The 23,562-nt window shown below is 36.9% G+C and overlaps 1 protein-coding gene across 3 annotated transcripts in view; it reads left to right on the plus strand.

The window, feature by feature from the left end:
* Positions 1-23,381, plus strand: part of SLC30A6 (solute carrier family 30 member 6) — a 40,377-nt gene extending 16,996 nt beyond the window's left edge. For all 3 annotated transcript variants that reach the window (XM_045884365.3, XM_045884366.3, XM_045884367.3), the window contains 9 exons: positions 3,128-3,208; positions 3,796-3,831; positions 4,553-4,647; positions 6,604-6,652; positions 7,190-7,309; positions 10,336-10,438; positions 11,363-11,410; positions 12,399-12,467; positions 19,792-23,381. In XM_045884365.3, coding sequence (XP_045740321.1) covers positions 3,128-3,208; positions 3,796-3,831; positions 4,553-4,647; positions 6,604-6,652; positions 7,190-7,309; positions 10,336-10,438; positions 11,363-11,410; positions 12,399-12,467; positions 19,792-20,286 — 1,096 coding nt within the window. In that variant the 3' untranslated portion in view covers positions 20,287-23,381. The remainder of the gene's footprint in view (positions 1-3,127; positions 3,209-3,795; positions 3,832-4,552; positions 4,648-6,603; positions 6,653-7,189; positions 7,310-10,335; positions 10,439-11,362; positions 11,411-12,398; positions 12,468-19,791) is intronic.
* The last annotated feature ends 181 nt before the right edge of the window (positions 23,382-23,562 follow it).

Genomic DNA, 23,562 nt, shown 5'->3' on the forward strand with positions numbered 1-23,562 from the left:
TATAAATCGTTACTCTGTCTTCCCCTTTAAAATATAAATTCCATGGCAGCAGGGACTATAATCTTGTTCTATCTTATATCCTTGTACAGTTTGGTGAATTTTAATAAATGAATATACCTGTATAACTACTATCTGGATCATGATATAAGACACTACAAGTCCCCCCAAAAAGCCTCCCTTTGTTTTGAGTCAGAGTCAAAACCCAACAAAAGTAATCAGTGTTCTGACCACTATTCCTTGCAGATTATTGTTGCCTGTTTTTGAAGGCACATAAATGGGATTCCAGTATATACTCTCCTATAGCAGTAGTTCACTCATACTGTATTTTATAAATATGCCATAATTTCTTTTTATGTTCAACTATTGAAGGGCATTTAGATGATTTTCAGCTTTTAGCTCTTATAAATAAAACTAGTTCCAAATATTCTTGTACACATGTCTTTTGGTGTACATGTGTATCCCTTTATGTAGGATACATATTTTTGAGTGAAGTTACTCAGTCATAGGATTTGCATATGTTCATTGTTAGAAGATAAGATAATACCAGTTTTCTAGAGTGATTTTACCAGTTTACTCTCCCACTGTCAATGTATGAGAGTTCTGATTGTTTCATGCTTGTACCAGTAGTTGATACTGCCTTTTTTTTTTAAGCCCTTCTGGGGTATGTAGTTGTCTTGTGGTTTTAAATTATTTTCCTGATGACTAGTTGAACAGTTTTTCATACTTTTATTTACTTTTTCACATGTTTCTTAATCGTTCAGATTATCTCTTTTGTGAAATACTTGTTAAAGTGTTTTACCCATTTTTAAATTGGGTTACCTTTTTTCTTTTGTTATTGCTCTGTAAGAGTTCTTTATATATAAATATCTTTTCCCACAAATGAAAGTTTTTAATTTGAATGATAAATTCATTTATCAGTCTTTTATGGTTAGTCCTTTTTGTGTACTTGTCAGGAAATCTTGGCCACTCCTAGGTCATAAAGATATCCTGGTATTAGCTAGAGGTCTTGTTGTTTGATTTTTCACATTTAAGACCTACAGTCAAACTGGAATTCATTTTTGTGTATGGGTTGAGGTAGAGGTCAAAGCACATTTGTTTCTCTCTAGTTGTTCAATTGATAAAACATATATTGGAAAAAAATTAATCCTTTTTCTACTGCTTTTTATGTCTCTACCTTTTTGGTAAATTAGGTGATTATGAACGTGTAATTCTATTTCTGGATTTTCTTTTCTATTCAGTCTGGTACATTTGTCTATTTTTGCATTAGTACTATGCTGTGTTAACTATTATAGTTTTTTTTTTTTAAGATTTTATTTATTTATTTGACAGAGAGAGATACAGTGAGAGAGGGAACACAAGCAGGGGGAGTGGGAGAGAGAGAGAAGCAGGCTCTCCACCGAGCAGGGAGCCCAATGCAGGGCTCAATCCCAGGACACTGGGATCATGACCTGAGCCGAAGGCAGACGCTTAACGACTGAGCCACCCAGGCGCCCCTAACTATGATAGTTTTGAAATAAATCTTGACATCTGGCAGTGTAAATCTTCCAGCTTTGTTCTTCTTCAGATTATCTTTGCTTTCCTTCACTTTTTGCATTTCCATATGCACTTTAATATCAGTTTATCGATTTTCACAAATAACTGCTTCATTTACATACTGTTTTATATTCTTTTATAACTCACTCTTTTCACTTACATCTTTCCATGTCAATAAATACATTTCTGTTATATATTTTTTAAAGATTTATTTATTCATTTGAAAGAGAGAGAAAGAGCATGCACGCGAGTTGGGGAAGGGGCAGAGGGAATTTCCAAGCTGACTCTGCACTGAGCACAGAGCCCAGTGCAGAGCTCAGCCTCACAACCCATGAGATCATGACCTGAGCCAAAACCAGGAGTTGAAGGCTTACTGACTGACTACACCACCCAGGCACCCCAATTTCTGTTATATTTTTAATAATATGTTCTGTTGTTGATTCCAACCTTTTTTTCCCTTTACAAACAGCAATGTGATGAGCATCCTTAATTATTTTATTATCTTTTCTGAAGATATGTAATTCCTTGAGAAATTTCAAGCATTTATACATACCACAAATATTGAATGCCATTAAATTATGTGTTGTGGGAAAAACTAAGATGAATAAGGCTACAGCCCCTGGCCTCCAGCTGACAGTTTAGGATTATAAGACATAAACATTATTAACTACAGTTATGTGTAGCAGTGAGAGACAGTATAATAAGTGGTTAAAATCATGAACTCTGGAGCTAGAGTGCCTAAGTTTGGAAACCTGACACCTCCACTTGCTAGCTATATGACTCTAAACAGTTACTTTTCCTTTTTGTGTGTCAAGTTCCTTATCTATTCTTTTTTTAAAAAGTGGATAAAGTAACCTTCCTGAGGTGTTGGGAAGTTTAGAATAGATACTATAGGGGCGCCTGGGTGGCTAAGTTGGTTAAGCATCTGATTTAGGCTCAGGTCATGATCTCAGGGTCCTGGGATCAAGCCCTGCCTCAGGCTCCACGCTCTATCCTACTACCCCTCCCTCCGCTCATGCTCTCTTTCTCTCTCTCAAATAAAATCTTTAAAAAAGATAATATGTTAAGCACTTAGACCAATGTCTAACACAAGATGGGTCAATCAAGTGTTAGCTGTTATTATGATAACAATTATTTCTAGAAAAATAAAAGCCATAAGTGGGTCCTGGAATAGATGTTGTACAGATAGGCACTCTTTTTCTTAATCTGTGATGTTCTTTGTTTATCTTCATTCTAGAAAATCTGTAGTCTGTCTGAACAGTATTTGGCTTATGGTAGGCACATATGAAAATTGAGTGAGTAAGTGGGGCACCTGGGTGGCTCAGTCGTTAAGCATCTGCCTTCGGCTCAGGTCATGATCTCAGGGTCCTGGGATTGAGCCCCGCATCAGGGTCCCTGCTCTGCAGGAGGCCTTCTTCTCCCTCTCCCACTCCCCCTGCTTGTGTTCCCTCTCTTGCTGTGTCTCTGTCAAATAAATAAATAAAATCTTTAAAAAAAAAAAAAAAGAAAAAATTGAGTGAGTAAATAAATGAATGAAAATGTGTTCTGGAGATACTGGTTTATGAATTGTGCTGATCTAATTTTCTGATTTCAGATTTGAAAGATTAGAAGTCTTAGCTGTATTTGCCTCCACAGTCTTGGCACAGTTGGGAGCCCTCTTTATATTAAAAGAAAGGTACGTTTGTCTGCAATGTTCATGTCATTGTAAATTCCAGCTCTCCCACCTTCGGGGACATGAAAGAATCCACTGAGACACTGGATTGGTTTGAAGATGAAATCAAGGTGAATGGTGCTGGAGTTTTGATAGTATGGCTTCCTCATGTTTCAGACTTTTCTCCCTTCTTTTATTACTTTATTTTGATGCTACTAAATCCTGGGCAGGTATGAAAGAAAGGGCTTCAGTCAGACATGTTTTAATGCTGAGTTACAAACCCACTGAAACAGGTTTTGTAGAGAAGATTGGCATTACATATTAAGGATAATTTGTAAGTCTCCTTGCCTGGTCACTGCTAATAATCAGCAGTTGGATATCACATTAAAAGATTTTGTTCAGGACTCCTGACTCGCTCGGTCAGAAGAGCGTGCAACTCTTGATCTTGGGGTCTTGAGTTTGAGCCCCGTGCTGGGTATGGAAATTACTTAAATAAATTAACTAATTTAAAAAGAGATTTTGTTCACTTATTGAATTAATTCTGTGTTTAATAAGGCGTTTTAATTTCGTAATTTGTAGAACTCATTTGGCACATTATTTCTTTCCTTTAGTGCAGAACGCTTCTTGGAGCAGCCCGAGATACACACGTGAGACTTTGCTTTTGACATAACATGTAATTTACGATTACGTTTGATTCCCAGTTATTAAGTGGCATTAGGAATAGTGGCTACTTTGGCCAATGTCAGAGTTCAGAGTGTGGCAATGTACATTTCACTGATAGTTCACAAACAAAATTCCCAAATCCCAAGACAGTTCTCACCCTTAATTATTCCCAAGCCCTTATGTTTTTATATTACATCAGAAGGCCGTTGTACTCTGGCTTTAGGTCCCTCATTATTTCCAGGCCTTGGTCAACACACTAAACTAGCCCCGTTGATTGCCTATAACTTAAAATTTGATGCCCAAAATCTTTTAGTAGCACCTTTAGAAAAGATAGAATTGTTACTATCTACTACATATAGTTGCCAAATATATGGACTTTACCTATTTTGATCAGTTTAATTCAGGATATTCTGACCTGTCTAGTATACTATAAACCAAACACTGTTGCATTTATATGGATTTATAACAGCAGATACCTGTAAGAAGATACTGTTAATGCTAAGAGGCAGTTTTGGTCCTATGTAGGATGGAGCAGTAGACAGGCAATGGATTATGGAGCCTGAAAGCAAGTTCAGAGTGTGGCTCTGCAAATCCCAAACCCCTGAAGCAGACCACTCTGCCTTCCCGTCTCTTTGTCTGCATGCTGAAATTGCATATTGGTATTACCAAGAAAAATATAATGGTGAATGTTATTATTCTTTCTAGGGGAAGATTATTAGTTGGTACTTTTGTGGCTCTTTCCTTCAACTTGTTCACGATGCTTTCTATTCGGAATAAACCTTTTGCTTATGTCTCTGAAGGTATGATTTTTATTTACCATTAATAAAAAATCCAGTTAATCTCTCATAAAAACAAGTCTTGTGTTTATTTCATTAACTCATAAATCAACAAAGAAGCTTATTCTGAAGAGAAGAGAGAACTCTCCTAGAGGTTCTCAGATCTTCTCTAAGTAGAGAATTATAAAACAAAATCTAATTATTTCAAGCTTTAAAATAACATATTACTTAAAAACAGTCAGAACTGACTTACGTATTAAATTATATATGATGAAAAATTACATTTGCCAAATAACATGAATGGGATTTTAGATGTATAACCTACCTACAAAAAGTCTATTGCAGGCATTTTAGAAGCATCATTATACTTCAAATAGTTCATGTGCTCTTTGCAAATAATTATATTCTGTTAGATAAGTTCCCAGGAACTTCTCCCTGTCAGTGGTGGATGGGCATATATTTGTAAAGTAGCATATATGTTTTGAAATACTCACTTATTTTCAGGTCTTTAAAAATTCAGACTGATACTTCACTTCAGTGGTCAAAATTATTGTCATTTGTCAGTCATTTCCATGTTCTGGAATCCCACTAACTCACAAAGTGTTAATCATTAATTGTTGGAGAAGTGAGATAAAAACAAAAGTGGACTGTGTGCACAGACCCACACTTTGAAGCAAAGATAGGAGAGGGTATTTTTAGGTCTCACTGACTTGAATACTAGGACAGTCAAGAGAAGAAAGCTCTCTGAATTGCCCATTCAAATTTAAACAACTTCATGAATATTATGAAGCATGAGTTGTATTTGTATGAATTAGAGTTTAAGAATTCCTGCATGAACTAGAAAATTAAATAGTGGTATTTGCAATGTCCAGAATTATTTTGAAAAAAATTATAAATTATTAAAATAATATAATGTTCACTCTAGAAATTTTAAGAAGGTATGTTTTAGAAATGATCAGGAAGATACAAGTTTTCCTTTTACAAATAATGCTACAATCTGCTTTTTTATATCAAGTGTTTTGTATGCATCCGAGTCTTCTTTAGGATAAATTCCCAGAGAAGAAATTGTAAATGGGTTGGAAATATAATATTTTTTAAGTCATTGATGTATATTGTGCCAGACTTATTTCCAGAAAGGTTATCTAGTTTGTGTTTTCATTAGCTGGATATTAAAGTTCCCAGAAGCATTAATATTTGTGACATTATTTGAAATTTGAGTGGAAAATAATTCTGAGCACTTTCTGTCTGCCAGGCACTGTGCTAAATTCTTTATGTAGATTAACCCATTTAATTCTCCCTAAACCATATGAGGTAAATAATTTTATTATTCTTATTTTATGCCGAGGCACCGAGATATAAAATCACTTGCCCCAGGCGACACATCTAGCTAAGGTAGAGCTGGGTTTTAAGCCAGGTATTCTGGCATCAGAGTCTGCTCTTAACTGCTGCTCTACTATATGGCTTTTGTATAAAGCTTGCCAATCTTTTTTACATCATGTTACACATTAAAAAGTGATAATATTTCTGTAACCTTGAGATCAGTGTAAGAGGATGCTTGAGCCTGGAGACTACTGGTTCAGAGATAGTAACTGGCAGATGTCTGCATATAGCCAAATCCCCACTTGTCCTTTCTGAGAGCTGAGGGAATTAATTGGTTTGCCCATAGCCCATTCTCAGCACACTGGTTAGGAAGTTCTGCTTTACATTTAAAGAGCCTTTAAAACTTAAAATTAATAGTAACAGTGGCATATGTAAGCTCACTAATTCCTTCAGGTCAGTGATATAAATAGTTGAAACTGCTTTTCCTTTATTATCCTGAAGGCATAAAAGAGGGAAAAGGTCTAGATTTGAATAGCATGTCATTTTGTAAAATGTGATACAGTCATGCCAAACTTATTTTTTTTTTAATTAAGGAAATCAAGTATCTCTGGTAGTGCTTTATTTTTCTGTATAAGTAATTTAAGTGTTTTCTTCTTAAAGCTGCTAGTACGAGTTGGCTTCAAGAGCATGTTGCAGATCTTAGTCGAAGGTAAGATCTTATGTATGGGGTTTCATGATATACATAATTTCGAGGAATGCACAAGAAATCCATCTGTCATGGGAACTTACAGTATTCATTGCTGAAGTTACTACATGAATCTTACAGATCAGACTCTTCTTCTCCTTTTACTTTTTCTTACTTTTAACTGATGATATAAGAAACCTTTATGAGTGAGAGAGCTTTGTTTCCAAATCCTCTTTGCTTTCTATAAAAGACATATGATGCTAAAATAACAAGTTATCAGGGTACGTGGGTGGCTCACTTGGTTAAGCGACTGCCTTCAGCTCGGGTCATGTTCCCAGGGTCCTGGGATCGAGCCCCACGTCCGGCTCCCTGCTCAGTGGAGAGCCTGCTTCTCCCTCTCTACCTGCTACTCCGCCTGCTTGTGCTCTCTCTCTGTCAAATAAATAAATAAAAATTCTTTTAAAAATTAAAAAATTAAAAAAAAATAAAAGTTATCTTTTACAAGATTTTCATCAATATTACATTGAGTTCTGCTAATGAATACTCTTTGTTTCTTCATAGCTTATGTGGAATTATTCCAGGACTTAGCAGTATCTTCCTTCCCCGAATGAATCCATTTGTTTTGATTGATCTTGCTGGAGCATTTGCTCTTTGTATTACATATATGCTAATTGAAATTAAGTAAGTATTTTTTATTGCTGTCAAGTGGTTTCCATTTTTGGGGGCCTGACTTTTAAAAGCATCTGTGGGATGGATAAGGATTAAGCTTAGAACATGTTTGCTTATGGCCTGTGCAACTTTGGTCAAGTCTTATCCTTAAGTGTCTTCATCTGAAAAATTAAGGAGGTTGGATTCAATACATATTTTTTGTCATAGTCTATAATTCAGACTGGAAAATTGTTCAAATTCCCTACTGCTGACCTGGGGAGTAAAACAGAGATGTCAGTAAAAGAGAGATAAGCCATGGCTGCTGTTGCTGAGAGAAGGCAGAGGAAGTAGGTGTGAAATAATTTTTTAAAAGGCAAACCTTTTAGGAAATATACTTTATAGCTGCTTTAAGCTTAGCATTTTATGACATACGATTCTTTCACTACCTACCCTTTAAACATTAGTGTTTACTAAGATCTGTCCTTAATTATTCTTTTTCCTCTTTTGCGTACTCCCCTGGGAGGTTACATTCAATTACTTGTTTTTATTTACCCCCTCTGGATTTCCCACGCCTTTATTTCTAGTCCGGATGTCTGTTGAAATCCAACAGGCGTATCTTCCTGACTTCTGTTCACGTCTTCAGCTGCTGAACCTATTTCCGCATCCCCAAAGCTGTTTGTTCTTGTATTTCCCATCTCAGGGGGTACTACTACCATCTATTCCGTTGCACTGTTGTTTTGAATTGTGTTCAAACATACATAACATAAAACTAAAATTTTAACCAATTTTAAGCACACGTTCAGTGACACTAAGTAACTTCACATCATTGTGTAACTATCACCATTGTCCACCTCCAGAACTTTTTTTATCTTCCCTACCTGAAACTCAGTACCCATTAAATAGTATCTCCCCCTCTTCCTTGCCCCAGCCTCTGGCAACCACTCTTCCTACTTTCTGTCCCTATGAATTTGACAAAGAAATTCCTATAAATGAAATCAGACAATATTTGTCCTTTGTGCCTGGTTTATTTCACTAAGCATAATGTTTTCAAGATTCGTCCATGTTGTAATACGTGTCAGAATTTTCTTCCTTTTTAAGGTTGAATAATATTCCATTGTACATATACAACACATTTTGCCGACTTATCCATTGATGGGTATTTGGATTTCCATCTTTTGGCCATTGTGAATAGTGCTGCTGTGAACATGAGTGTACAAGTATCTGTGTGAGTCCCTGCTTTCAGTTCTTGTGGGCATATACCCAGAAGTAGAATTGCTGGATTATATGATAATTCAGTGTTTAATTTTTTTTAGGAGCTCCAGTGCATTCTTAAATAAACTACTTCTCCCTCCTCCCCTCTTGCCCCTCCCAAAGCCAGTTCTAATTGGTCACCTAGTGTTGTGTTTGGTTTTTTTTTAAGTTTTTATAGTCACCATGCTGTACATTGCATCCTCAGAACTTATGTATCTCATAACTGCAAGTTTATATCTTTTGACCAACTTCACCCATTTCTCCCCGCTCCTCACCCCCTGCATCTGACAGCCACCAAACTGTTCTGTTTCTTGTGAGTTTTGATTTTTAGATGGCACATATAAGGGAGCTCGTAAGAGTATTCATCTTTCTCCATCATGTTATTGTAAATGGCATGCTTTCCTTCCTGTTTTGGCTGAATAATATTCCAGTGTGTGTATGTCTGTGGGTGTGTGTATCTCACACTTTTTATCCCTTCATCTGTCAGTGGATACTTTGGTTGTTTCCATGTCTTGGCTATTGTAAGTAACAGTCTTGTCAGCTAGTCTGATTGCATCTTTCTTTTTAATTTGTCTCCTCCTTCCCATTCCCCTTGCTGCTGCTGATATTGAGGCCTTATCATTTCCTTGGTCTAATTAGAATAGTCTTCTGGTCTTCTATCATTCTCACACATCTCTAGTTACCTTCCATTTTGCTACTAGCCTCATCATTCAAAATTGCAAGTCTGACCATAATATTTTCCTGTTTCAAAATCTTCCTCTTTGCCTATTTAAGAAAATAAAAGTTGTTAGCATGATAAAGCCCCTGCCACCCTTACTGACCATCCAGCCACGTGTACTTACCTGCTCATGGTTTCAGTGCTGTATCAGGACTTTCATGCCCTTGTGCATGCTGCTTTCCCTAACTGTGATATCTTCCTCCCATTGGCTCACTCATCTTGGAAGAGTCAGCTCAGATGTCACCTTTTTATATTGAGCCCTTCTGGATTATCCCTTCCTCAGGAGGCTTGTCTCTCACTCCTCTGTGCATCCATGATACCCTGTAGGAATTCTCCTTTGTTCCCAAATTGATTTATTTTCTTTACATGGGTATCTCCTGCTATTTCAAAGGTAGGGACCATGTCTTACCTCATGTTCCTGTTCTCAGTGTGTGTGGAAAAAGTATTTAAAAAGAGGCATAAACAGCTTGTAAACATGGGCATTTTGGACTGTCTTCTTAATAGAACAGCCTGAACTGCTGATGAGTGTTGCACTTTAGTGGCCAGTGTTCCTCTAATGAACTCCTGTGGAATCTCACATTGTGTAATTCCTAGGGAATTTCAAAAATTCTTAGTAGTAATAATTGGAAAGTTGTTTACAGGAAAATTGCCAGAATCACTGATGAAGTACATTGGTCTTCTCTGTATCAGAAATTACTAGTTGAAGGTTTTTATTTGTTGCAACAAGTGAATATATGTGAAATCTTTCTACCTGGCAAGTAGATTGAGAGTACATAGTGGGAAAATAGTCACATTTTTTCCTTCACCATCTTAACATAATTATTTAACATACTGCTTAAAAAAATTATCATTTTCCACTAAGCTTTGGCAAGAAAGGATTCTGAAAATGTTTTGTTGTTTTTTGTTTGTTTGGTTGGTTTTTTTTTCTTTTTTTCTTTTTTTTTTTTTTTGGAGACACTCCCGTTACCAGTAGTGGCCACTATTGATAGAACAGTCCTGTTGCTTTAGATAATTAATTTTTTGGAAGACTGAATTGCAAGTAGCCCAGCGAGGCATACATTTAAGATTCAGAATTGTTTTTTCCTTTTAGTAATTTTTTTGCCGTAGACACTGCTTCTGCCATAGCCATTGCTCTGATGACGTTTGGCACTATGTATCCCATGAGCGTGTACAGTGGCAAAGTATTACTGCAGGTAAGGGTCTTCTTCCAATACGCATGCTTAGTATTAGCCATGGTTTTCTACCAGATTATAAAGTTATATGTGCTCTTCTACCAGATTGTGAAATTTTTAGCTACTGGAAGTTCCCATCAGAAATGAAGTTAAACAGTAGTCTCTGAAGTCTGTATGTAGTAAGAAGCAGATGAAATTCTGTTGGCCCATGAAATAGGCACAGATCTTCTCATATTTATAATATAAGACAAAATCATAAGCTAAAAATATCTTGCTTTTAATGTTTCAAGTGAAAACAGTGTTAATTAGTTTAAGTGTTAATTAGAAATTTTTTTTGCATATTGATTTTCCCCCAATAAATGTGCTTTGTCTATTTTGTAATCTGGTTGTGAATTGTTTTCTTATTTCCTGTCCTTGAATTAGTGAGACTTTTAAACTTCAAACTTAAAATTAAAAATGACAAATTACTATGTATTTCAACAGTAGGATAACACCTGTAGACAAGCACCTGAATACAAACGTAGCTTCCCAGGGATGAACGTGTTTGTAAACACTGCTTTTCCTTCTGTCTTACCCTCATGCCTTTTCTAAAACTTAGGGGTACTAGCTGCAGCTCCAGAAGCAGTAATAACAGTAAGATAATAATTGTATAGTGCTATGCCATATACAGAAGATTTTTACTTGGTGGTTCGATTCTTCAAGGGTTCTTTGGGTCTAGAGATAATGCTGCTTTGTGAGATGAAAAGTAATATGGGCTGATTCTTGATATTGCCCCACTAGTGGAGCCAACTGAAACCTCTCTTCCCTAAATCGTGATAGGGCACATGTTCTACAAAGCCAAGTCCGGTATAAGCCAACCTGTTAGTGTTAGGACCACTACGCAAAAAAAAAAAAAAATTTTTATCTCCCTGGGTTATTCATATTTTATTTTATTTTTTTCTCCAGACAACACCACCCCATGTTATTGGTCAGTTGGACAAACTTATCAGAGAGGTAAGGAGGAATAGTAAATAAAATAATTTTAATTTATAATTAGAGGATGGAAAGAGTGGGTACAAGTAATATTTTATTCAGCCCTACCTAGATTTTATTTTAGGAGAGTTTGTGTTGTTTATAATAACACAGTAGGAGATACAACACAGTGACAGAAGTACAAAAATTTGAGGAATTGCTCAGTCTGGAAGCTTGAAGTAAATGTGGAAGGCAAGGTCATGGTCTAGAGACCATACTACTAGCTATGTAAATGCTACGGTTTTTATGAGTCTGTATTCAAACCCAGGATTTTGATTAAGTCAAAGGCCACTTACATATTGATTGATTGCTTCACCATGTAACATACTGATCTGTGAGTTTAGATTTTGTTTTTTATAAATATCCACCTCTTTACTAATGAAGGAATAGATAATCAAATTACTTGGATTGAGAGTATTTCAAACTATTGGCTGTTGGTATCACAAAGGACACTTTTACCAACAGAGCTGGCTGCTTTCTCTGCTAGTGAGCCTCTGTCGTTGTACCAGTGGGCCATACACGATATATCTGGTCTTGGAATTTCCTTTTGGCCCACATTCAAATAACAGCCTGTGTTGTGCAGAAACTTGGTAAAAGGGAATACAGAGAAAGCAATGACAGAGGAGACCCCTCAAAAGGGAGAAAAATCTTAATACCACAAGTGCTGGATATAAATATATGACATATTGACAAAATGAAAAGGACCATACACTGCTGAAGAAGGTGGTGCTGGGGGTAGGCGGTAAAGACCTGATTTTGAAGGGATTGGGCCAGACAAGAAACCGAATACAAGGTCTTGGCTCACTACCGAACAAGTAGAAATGATGTCTTGAGTGGTCTGGGACTTCTCTTGGCTAATGAGTGTCCTAATGCAGGGTTTGGCCATGTCATTTCTAGGCTTAGATCAAGTCCATAATGTGACTGTGTTGGATATGTGAAATACAAACCCTATTTCTTTGTTTTTGATTAGGTATCTACCCTGGATGGAGTTTTAGAAGTTCGAAATGAGCATTTTTGGACCCTAGGTTTTGGCTCACTGGTATGTTTTCCATATTAATTTAGATAATTTACAACATAATTTATAGTTTTTAAAACTAAAAAAAAGCATTTCTTTAAATTTTTTATAGAGTCTTTGATTACCACTTCTGTTCAGTAGAGTCTAAAATGTAGATGGATTCAGTAACTTAATTGAGATTAATTGAAGGATATTTTTCTTTTTTTTTTCCCTTTCAAACTGCTGTTAATGATCTTAATACTGGGTTGTCCAGATAAGACAAATTTATAGTCACACATTTCTGAATATGAAAATATCCAAAAAGTAAATAGTACAATTTTTTTTTAATTGCAGTTCTGCTTTTGGAGACTTTGCTGAATATGTTCAAGAGTTACAATAACACAACTTGCTTCAGCATAAAATTCCATATTTTTTACATTAACCTTAAAAATAAAACCAGTTATTTTACTAGCAAAAATGGGTTTATTTGGGAATAGCAGAGAATTGCAATTTGGGACAAGCAAGCTACAGCAAAACCATAGGCAAGTCTGGAGAACAAAAGAGGGGAATGCTTTTTTATAAAGGAAAGGGGGAAGTGGAAAGGACTGTTATAACTGAAAAATCCAGTGGAGGAAACGGGGAGTTCAAGTGTAGTGGCTCTCATTGCTGAGCTGTGACAGTCTCTAATTGGCTGGGCTGTTGTGGGGGAGGAAGGAAAGTCTCCTTTCTCCTGCTGATGTGATAAAAGAAGTAGCTAAAGTAGTATGGACTCGACCTCTCTTCCTGTTGAGTGTGCAGTTGACTAGGGGCAGTAGGGCCTCAAAGGCCCTCCCTTGGCCTCCCGACTCCCATTTTAGTAAGGTTTCCTTTTATTAATTTTCACAAATCTACTTTGGACCTATTACCAGAGAGACTGTTATGGCATGGTTTCATTCCTGTGTCAGGAATGATGAGGAAAACACAGAAAAGTACTCAGAAAAAAACTTTTTTTAATCACCATAATCCTTTCATGTAGAGAAACCTGCCATGACATTTTCTTATTTATACTCATATATTTACTCTCCTTAGAAAATGAGATCATGCTGTTTATAATTTGCTCTTTTCACATAATATATCATGAACAGTTTTTCTATGTCACTAAATATTACTGTTCTGGTCAGTTTTTTTTTTTCTCTTAAATGTGACTTGAGTTTTGCCTAAATGCCCAAAGGTTTTTGTTTTGTTTTGTTTTTAGTCCGTAATTTCACTAGACTATGTCTTGGTGTTGGTCTTTCTGGGTTAGTTACTCCAGGTATGCAGTATATTCTTTCAATAATTTTATTTTTTAAAAAAAAATTAACTTTCAGGGAAGTTTTCTTTAATTATTAAGATTTCTTTTGTTCTCTTTTCTTTATTGTCTTCTCTGGGAACTCCTATTATAAGCATGTTGGATCTTTGCCTTTCTTTCATATTTGTTACTTTCTTTCAGTTTCTTACTCTTCATTTCCTTTGATTTTTAAAACTTTCCTTCTCTTCACCTTTTATTTCTCTTATAATAGACCTGTATATTTGCTTTTGTATTCCTTCTAGTTTGGTCTTCATTTCTGAAGTGATTGTTTTTTCTTATATTTCTCATTGTCATCTCATTTCTGAGGTTTTCTTTATTTTTTTTTTTAAGTAGGTGCCACGCTCAGAGTGGAGCCCAATGCAGGGCTTGAACTCACAACCCTGAGATCAAGACCTGAACTGAAATCAAGAGTTGTATGCTTAACTGACTGAGCTACCCAGGCACACTCATTTCTGAGGTCTTCTAGTGCTGATTTATGTTATTCTCGTTTCATGTCTTTCAGCTTGTTTTGAAAAAGTAGGTTATAGTTCTTACTCGTTTTGTAGGTAAATCTTTCTGGCAATCTTTTATAATCTGTTCTCTTTTTTTCTTATACTAACTTTGTGTGCGATTTGGATTCAGTTCTTTTCTGTTGCTCCTTTTTATGCAAAATTGTATTCCTGAACTTTATTTTTTTATTTAAATTCAATTAGCCAACATATACTACATCATTAGTTTAAGATGTAGTGTTCAGTGATTCCTCAGTTGCATATAACACCCAGTGCTCATCACCACACATGCCCTCCTCAATGTCCATCACCTAGTTACCCCATCCCCCCACCCACCTCCCCTTTCTGCAACCCTCAGTTTGTTTCCCAGAGTCAAGAGTCTCTCATGGTTTGTCTCCCTCTCTGATTTCTTCCTGTTCAGCTTTCCCTCCCTTCCCCTATGATCCTCTGAGCTATTTCTTATGTTCCATGTATGAGTGAAACCATATGATGATTGTCTTTCTCTGACTGACTTATTTCACTTAGCATAGTACCCTCCATTCCATCCATGTCAATGTAAATGGTAGGTATTCATCCTTTCTGATGGCTGAACTTTAAAATAAGGAGTGGTTTAGGGTAGTGTGTTTGAATTTATGGTTCTAAAGCTCCCTCTTCTGATGAGTCTGTGAAGTGAAAATACTTTCTCCTGGTTCTTTTCCTCCCATTTGTATTTGAACTTCTTTATCTTTTGTTTCTACTATGTTGCTTAGTTTGGATTCTTTATCTTTTGTTTCTGCTATGTTGCTCAATTTGGGTTCATAGACTCGGACACAATTGTTCTTAATGTGGTGCTTTATAATGGAAGGGAGCTTTGCTTGGTTACTTTGGGGGTCTCACAGGGCTTAGGCTGCTCCATCTCTTCTTATTGCAGACTCAGTGTACTCATCCACTATTGAAACGTGTAGAACCCCTCCCAGTTTCCCAGCTACCTTTCTCAAATTTGTTGTCCTGGATTTCCATTAAGTACAGGTTAGCTGCTTTGAGGTTTTTAGGTCAGTTGGATATCCTGTCTCTTCCTCCTCCACAGATGCTGATACCTTGCAGGTCTTACACCTTGTGATTAGGGTTCCTTAGGGAACCATGTTATCTAGTTTTTTTATAGATGTTGTCCATAGGTTTTTGGACTTAATATCTTAGTTTCTCTGTTTTTCTGGAGATATTTGGGGCATTTCAAAAAAGTGCCACTACCACTGCTATCTTTCAGGAATCCCAAAATAATTTTTAATGACTGCAATTTTACATTATATGAATATGCCATCATTTATTTAATCAGTCCCCAATGAACAAAGTGGTATTCCATTTTTCCTGTATAAAAATTGCTGGGATGGGACGCTTGGGTTGCTCAGTCATTAAGGGTCTACCTTCAGCTCAAGTCATGGTCCCAGGGTCCTGGGATTGAGCCCCGTGTTGGGCTCCCAGCTCAGCGGGAAGCCTGCTTCTCCCTCTCCCACTCCCCCTGCTTGTGTTCCCTCTCTCGCTGTGTCTCTGCCAAATAAATAAATAAAATTTTTTTAAAAAAACTAAAATTAAAAAAAGCTGGGATGAACATTTTTGTGGAATAATCTTTGCACAAACTTGTGATTATTCCTTAAGATTAATTTTTAGAAGTTCTTTTTGTGAGTCAAAGGATATTCATATTGGGGTACCTGGCTGGCTCACTCGGTAGAGCATGCAACTCTTGATCTCGGGGTTGTGGGTGCGAGCCCCAGTTTGTGTGTAGAGATTACTTAAAAAGAAAATCTTTTTTATTTTATTTTATTTTATTTATTTATTTTTTAAAGATTTTATTTATTTATTTGAGACAGAATGAGAGAGAGCACATGAGAGGGGGAGGGTCGATCCAGGGACTCCAGGATCATGACCTGAGCCGAAGGCAGTTGCTTAACCAACTGAGCCACCCAGGCACCCCGAAAATCTTTTTTAAAAAGGGGACATTCACATTTTTTTTATAGTTTTTGATATAGCCAATCACTTTCCAAAAATGGCTATACCAATTTACATTCCTTCAGGAATGTAGTTCATTTTCTAAAAGATTTATTTATTTATTTGAGAGAGAGGTAGTAGCCCTGACACGGAGCTTGCTCTCACAATTCTGAGATCACAACCTGATCCAAAACCAAGAATCAGAGGCTCAACTAACTGCACCACTCAGGCACCCCGAATGTAGTTCATTTTCTTTTTTTTTTTTTTTTAAGATTTTATTTATTTGAGAGAGAGAATGAGAGACAGAGAGCACGAGAGGGAAGAGGGTCAGAGGGAGAAGCAGACCCCCACTGAGCAGGGAGCCCAATGTGGGACTCGATCCCGGGACTCCAGGATCATGACCTGAGCCGAAGGCAGTCGCTTAACCAACTGAGCCACCCAGGCACCCCTGTAGTTCATTTTCAATTATTCTTTTCATTTTACTAATCTTAATAAAATAGTAGATGAGTGTTTCTTTAGTTGGGTAGTTTATAAACACAAAGAATGCAGTCACCCAGCTGTTCAGAACGTGGCCATCTAACCCTGCACCCATGTAGTGCCTAATTAAGACCAAGGACAAAATAAAACAAGCTTTTGAGATGCCAAGAATAGTTGTCACAAAAGCCATAAATTAATGCGAACACCATAGTCACAGCAGACTTTGTTCAAGCTCCTGCACAGAAATGGTTTTCACTTATTTTAATTGCTTTAATTTCCATAGCCGACTGAAAGAGGTTACAGTGTCGGGGCGCCTGGGTGGCTCAGTCATTAAGCATCTGCCTTCGGCTCAGGTCATGATCCCAGGGTCCTGGGATCGAGCCCCGCATCGGGCTCCCTGCTCGGCGGGAGGTCTGCTTCTCCCTCTCCCACTCCCCCCTGCTGTGTTCCCTCTCTTACTGTGTCTCTCGCTGTCAAATAAATAAATAAAATCTTTAAAAAAAAAAAAAAAAGAAAAGAAAGAAAGAGGTTACAGTGTCTTTTATAGTTTTGTCTAGTGATGACTGTGAGATGGTAGTGGCCAAGAAAAGGGAGAAATCAAAGATGACTTCATTTCGGGCGTCTGGGTGGCTCAGTTGGTTAAGCAACTGCCTTCAGCTCAGGTCATGATCCTGGAGTCCCTGGATCGAGGCCCCCATCGGGCTCCCTGCTCAGCGGGGAGCCTGCTTCTCCCTCTGACCCTCTCCTCTCTCATGCTGTTTCTCTCTCGCTCGCTCTCCAATAAATAAATAAATAAAATCTTTTAAAAAAAAAAAAGATGACTTCATTTCTAGACATGGCTTGTCTTACATAAAAATAATAGACTAGAAGTCAACTTCAAGCATTATATTTTCTCCATCTTATGATTGACAATAATTCACTACTACTAAAGTCTTGGATTCAGACACATTGCAACTAAACCAACTACTTGGCAAGTTTATGTGCAGTTTATTCTTTGGTATAATTTTTTCTCGTTTGAAAATCTGAGTTTATCTAGAAATCAACATTACATATCTGCTGGATTTTTTTTTTTTTTTTAAGAGAAAGTGGGGAGGGGAGGGACAGAGGGAGAAGGAGAGAATCCTAAGCAGGTTCCATGCTCAGCACAGAGCCTGATGCGGGTTTCGATCTCATGGCCCTGAGATCATGACCTGAGCCAAAACCAAGAGTTGGACACTTAACTGACTGAGCCACCCAGTTGCCTGTCTGCTGGGCATTTTATTTAATTTTATTTACTATATATTTTTACTTAAGTTTTATTATTATGCAAATAGTACCTGATTCTTAGAAAAATTAAAACTTACAACTAAGTCCAAGAGAAGAGAATAAAAACCTTTAATAATTCTACCCTGTAGAGATAAGTGCTATTACTCTTGGCTATTTTTCTGTCTCTGTGTGTTTTAAACAAAATAGGATCACTGTTGTACCTACTGTTTTATTATCTACTTTAAAAACATAATGTAGGGCGCCTGGGTGGCTCAGTTGGTTAAGCGACTGCCTTCAGCTCAGTCATGATCCTGGAGTCCTGGGATCGAGTCCCGCATCGGGCTCCCTGCTCAGCAGGGAGTCTGCTTCTCCCTCTGACCCTCCCCCCTCTCATGCTCTCTCTATCTCATTCTCTCTCTCAAATAAATAAATAAAATCTTTTTTTAAAAAAAAAAAACATAATGTAGGGGGCACCTGAGTGGCTCAGTTGGCTAAGCCTCTGCCTTCGGCTCAGGTCATGATCCCAGGGTCCTGGGATCAAGCCCCACATTGGGCTCCCTGCTCAGCGGGAAGTCTGCTTCTCCCTCTACCCTTCCCTCCTGCTCATGCTTTCTCTCTCTCAAATAAATAAAATCTAAAAAATAGATGTAAAAATAAAAATGTATGATAAATGTCTTTTCACTAAAGGGACTTCTAGCCATCATTGTAATGCCTGGGGTTCTCTGTCCTCCTAGTATCCCAGGCTAGAAACCTTGAGATCATCTTGGATTAGTCGGTCCATCTCCCTCATCCACTACATCCAGTTGGGTATCAAGTCCCCGCACATCTAACCCATGGGATATTATCAACCCATCTGTCCCTCTCTGATCCCACTATATTTGTCCTGTCTCAGCCCTCTTCATTTCTAACCTAGACTTGCAATCATTTCCTACCTAATTACCAGTCATTCATACCTATAATTTTTCTGAACTTTGATTATTTTACTTCTGCTTGATTCTTGCTATTCAAACTCATCATGATTTTTAGAGTCCTCTGCTAGCCTTTCTTTAACCTTACTGCCTGCTTATCTTTCTTTCCTTCTGTAGTCTTTCTTTCCTCTTTCCTTCTTTCTTGTTTTTCTCTTTCATTCTATTTCTGCCCCCTGTAATATTTGTACTTTTTTATTCGTAGTAATATTGCTTATTCTTACCCATATATGCCATGCATTTTAATTGCTCTTCCCTCAGCTTAGAATGCCTGTCTCCACCTTTTGAAATTACATTTAACCATCAACCCTAGATCAAATGCCATCTTCTTTTGAAGTCTTCCTCAATTTGAATTAGTAGCTACCTTTTCTATCCTTCCACTGCATTTTCTATATACTTTATATTCTGCCTTAGGTTATAACATGCCTGTCTTCCTCCTGTATGTATTTCTCTTTTTTATATATTTTTAAAAGTTCCATTTTATTTAAAGAGTCATAAAGAACTTCATTAGCTCTTCACACTGATAATCACTACTGAGTAATCTTTAAGGAATATCGAGACATTATACTTTCTCTTGTTTTAAGGAAAATATCAAGGGGTGCCTGGGTGGCTCAGTCGGTTAGGTGTCTGCCTTTAGCTTGGGTCATGATCCCAGGTCCCTGGATCGAGCCCTGCATCGGGCTCCCTCCTTGGCAGGGAGTCTGCTTCTCCCTCTGCCCCTCACCCCGCTCGTGCTCACTCACTCGCTCACTCTCTCAAATAAATAAATAAAATCTCTTTTAAAAAATTAAAAATAAAGAAAAATACCAAGTACAGTTACAGCCAAATCATAAATGTTTATTTCTAATGGAATTTTCAGTGGTATAATTTTAAGGATCTCTTTCCTATGATTTTGCCCATTTTAGGCTGGATCAGTTCATGTAAGAATTCGACGAGATGCAAACGAACAAATGGTTCTTGCTCATGTGACCAACAGGCTGTACACTCTAGTGTCTACCTTGACTGTTCAGATTTTCAAGGATGATTGGATTAGACCTGCCTTACTGTCTGGGCCTGTTGCAGCCAATGTCCTAAACTTTTCAGATCATCACATAATTCCAATGCCTCCTTTAAAGGGTACTGATGATTCAAACCCTGTCACATCGACTCCAGCTAAACCTAGTAGTCCACCTCCAGAATTTTCATTTAACACCCCTGGGAAAAACGTGAACCCAGTTATTCTGCTAACCACCCAAACAAGACCTTATGGTTTGGGTCTTAATCATGGACACACACCTTATAGTAGCATGCTTAATCAAGGACTTGGAGTTCCAGGAATTGGAGCAACCCAAGGATTCAGGACTGGTTTTACAAATATGCCAAGTAGATATGGAACTAACAATAGACAACCAAGACCATGATGTACTGTAAATTAATTTATTTTTATGAGGAATATTGACTTCTTGACTTCCAATTTATTTAGTAATCCAACTGTGCATTGACTGTTCAATCATTTACTCTAAATGTTAGAGAATAGTGGGTTTGTTCACATTACATGAAACTGATGAAGCTATATTTTTGTAAAATGTATTTGGGGCTGTTGAGAACCTTCTAAATGTCGTAAGGTTTAAATAGGCTTCCTATAGAAAGTGTGTTTCTCTAAATTTGAATTTTGCTATTTTTGGTTTCGTAGTTGACTGCAGTGTGATAGACATCATCTTTACAATAAGAGAACCACTCAATGGAGCAGATCTGTCACATTATTAAAAGTATAGTATTTTCTTCAGTGAAATTTATAAACATATGCTTCTTGAATAATGGTATACATTTTAGGAAAGGAAAAAAATGTCCATTTCAAAAGTAAAAGTCTCTTTTATAATAAGCTTTTCCAAACTTAATTGCTACATTTTTCTTTGAGGTCCTCTTGATTTATGTCTTGCAAAAGGAAAGCAGAATTTTTTATCAGAAATTTTAGAACATATTCTCCTATCTAGCATAATTTGAAATTTTTAATTATTCGTTTTTTATAGTTTTTCTCATTAAAAGATTTCAGTACATTTATAAAGAGTCCGTGGTCCTCAAAGTGTTTTATTTTGCTTAAATGAATACCAAATCCTTTGGTAATGTGAAATGAAGGAATCCCAGTTTTCTCTCTTACATTTAATCAAATACTGACATAATAAAACAAACAAACAAAAAACACCAAGAACCCAAATACTGACATAATGATGGAACTTATCTTTTTCATCACCTTTTCATTAGTTGACTTTTTAATCTCTCATTTTATTAACAAAATATATCAAATATATTACAAAATCTAAAATATATTACAAAATATATGGAATTCCATGCGTAATATGGGATTTGATAGTTGCATAAACAATTTGAGTTTATATTATATAATTTTACCAAAACATAATAGACCCTAGATTATAAATACAGTATTGTTAGATGTGTAACAGGCAATTTCTAACTTATTTTGTTTTGCTTTGTTGAAATCATAAATTGTTAACTGTGATGAAGTATGAGAATCATGGATTATTTTATTTTTTTATTATTTTCCAAATGCAAATGTTAAGGACCTGCCAACATAGCCAGTATTACATATAAAAAGTATCACAAGCAGCAAATGACAAAAATTACCTGAGGTGTTTTTTGTTTTTTGTTTTTATCAAGAGTTTTACAATTAGAGTTTTAAAAAGGTATTTTGAAAGTGGATTCAACTTTTCTGGAATCTAATACTCCTGGAGATTTAGGTCTTTTCCAGCCATCAGCCAGCTATGTAGAAAAGATTTTTGTTTTTGAAGAATTTGCAAGTTTCTTCAGTCAACTCATCCTTTTTAAAATATGAGCAACACTTCCAAATCGGATTTCACAGTGGAATCACAAACATCCAAGAAGCCACCTCTGTCAAGCAGAACTGTCGTCATCCTGTAATAAATAAGTGACCATGTCCCAGCTTTTGCATGGTGAGGAGTTGGTCATTGTCTTTAACATCTGCAACCCTGTTCAGGCATTTGACCTGCTGAAGAAATAGAGCGCACACTACCTTGACTGCTGGGGAAAATGAAACTTCATAAAATGTACTAAGGCAACCAATTCCTTGTCCTTTGTCTTACGTCCTCCAACTATTAGTATGCCTATTATTGGTCCACTATTACAGGGTGATTTTTCCTCCATTGACCTCATCCAAGTGGGTCGACTGCCCATGAAATCTGAAGAACTGCCATGTACTGAGTGATGATTAAGAGGTCTGCGCTGCCACCCTTTGCATGTCTTTTCCATTCTCATGGGATTTTTAAAGTGTGCAGGTACTGAACACAATTCTGCATGATGTTAAATGCCTATTTCCTCAACACCTCTTCAGAGGCAACACTTGTGTAGTTGTCCCAACAAAGGTGCTTTGATACCCACCTACACTATTTAAGAAATTTCCTGTGGGTTCTAAAGGAATTAGCTCTACTTGCTGAAATTCACCGATGCCAACTGCTGCAGGTGACATTGGTCCATGCATTATTATATAACAATGTGTTATTTGCCGAGCTCTGGCCAGCATCTGGATATAAAAACAAGAAACTTGGCCAACATAGGTCTAGAGGCAGTATTCTTACTAGTAAATCTTGCCAGTGTCACATCAAGCTAAACAAAGAAAGAAGTTTGAATTGACTACTTGGCCCATGGCTTGTGATTAAGAGCAAGTTCCATGGAGTGTAATTAACCCTGTCTGAGAAAATACCATACTGTAACATACTGTAACAGAAAAAATGCTGGGCTAGAAGTCAAGAGATTGGATTCTGAGCCTGATGCTGCCACTATGTAAGTAGTTTGGTTACCATGGGCAAGTCATTTAACTTCTCTAAGCTTTATCATCTGTAAAGTTAGGGTGGGGAATGAATTAGTTGATCTGTAAACTATCAGCTCTAAAATTTTATGACTAAATCTACAGATTATGCCCACTTGCTAAACAATATTGTGCCCAGAATGTCCTTCCAGTGACTACCTCAGCATACAGGCCAAGTGTTACTGATACCAACACCCAAGCCATTAATTTGAGGTGCCATGAGAATAGAAGGTGAACTGCAGGCTAACAGCATTTAGGTTCTTGTTTATCTCAGACTGGCCTTGACTTAAATCTGTTAAGATCAAACAGATTTTTCTTAGACTTCTTTCTTTGTGGGGAAGGATTATTTTGGGGGGTGTTGGAGAAAAGTTTAGGACAGGGTACCCTTAGATTCGTAGGGTACAAAAGAATGGGCTACATTTTTCTTTCTTCCTTAATCTCTGAAGATACAGTTAGAATTACATATGTGTATCAGCAAATGGAGAGGTCCTGAATTTCAAGCCTCTGATTTAGCTGCTCGTAAACTGCCAATTTTTTGCTTGACTAAAGTATGCTGATCTTTTTGGGAGTCTATCTGCTTCTTATATAAGGAAATGCTTTTTACATTCCAAATTGTTTGAACCACACTGTTTGAATAAAGAACATACATGGAGTTTTCTCTCTGATCTTAAATAATTTTGGCTTGTTTCCTTATTCAATAGCTATCTATTGGTCATTTAATTTAATTCAGCAAATACTTATTGAGCATCCAGTACATGCCATGCACTGTACTAAGTAAATGTGCACACAGTATATCAATTTTTGTGACCTGTTCTTGAGACCAAAGGGAACACAAGGATAAACAAAAGATCCCTTC

Source organism: Mirounga angustirostris, unplaced genomic scaffold (assembly GCF_029215605.1).
Source record: "Mirounga angustirostris isolate CCGP_5_RB_7025 unplaced genomic scaffold, mMirAng1.0.hap1 SCAF_10, whole genome shotgun sequence".
In the NCBI taxonomy this organism is placed as follows: domain Eukaryota; kingdom Metazoa; phylum Chordata; class Mammalia; order Carnivora; family Phocidae; genus Mirounga; species Mirounga angustirostris.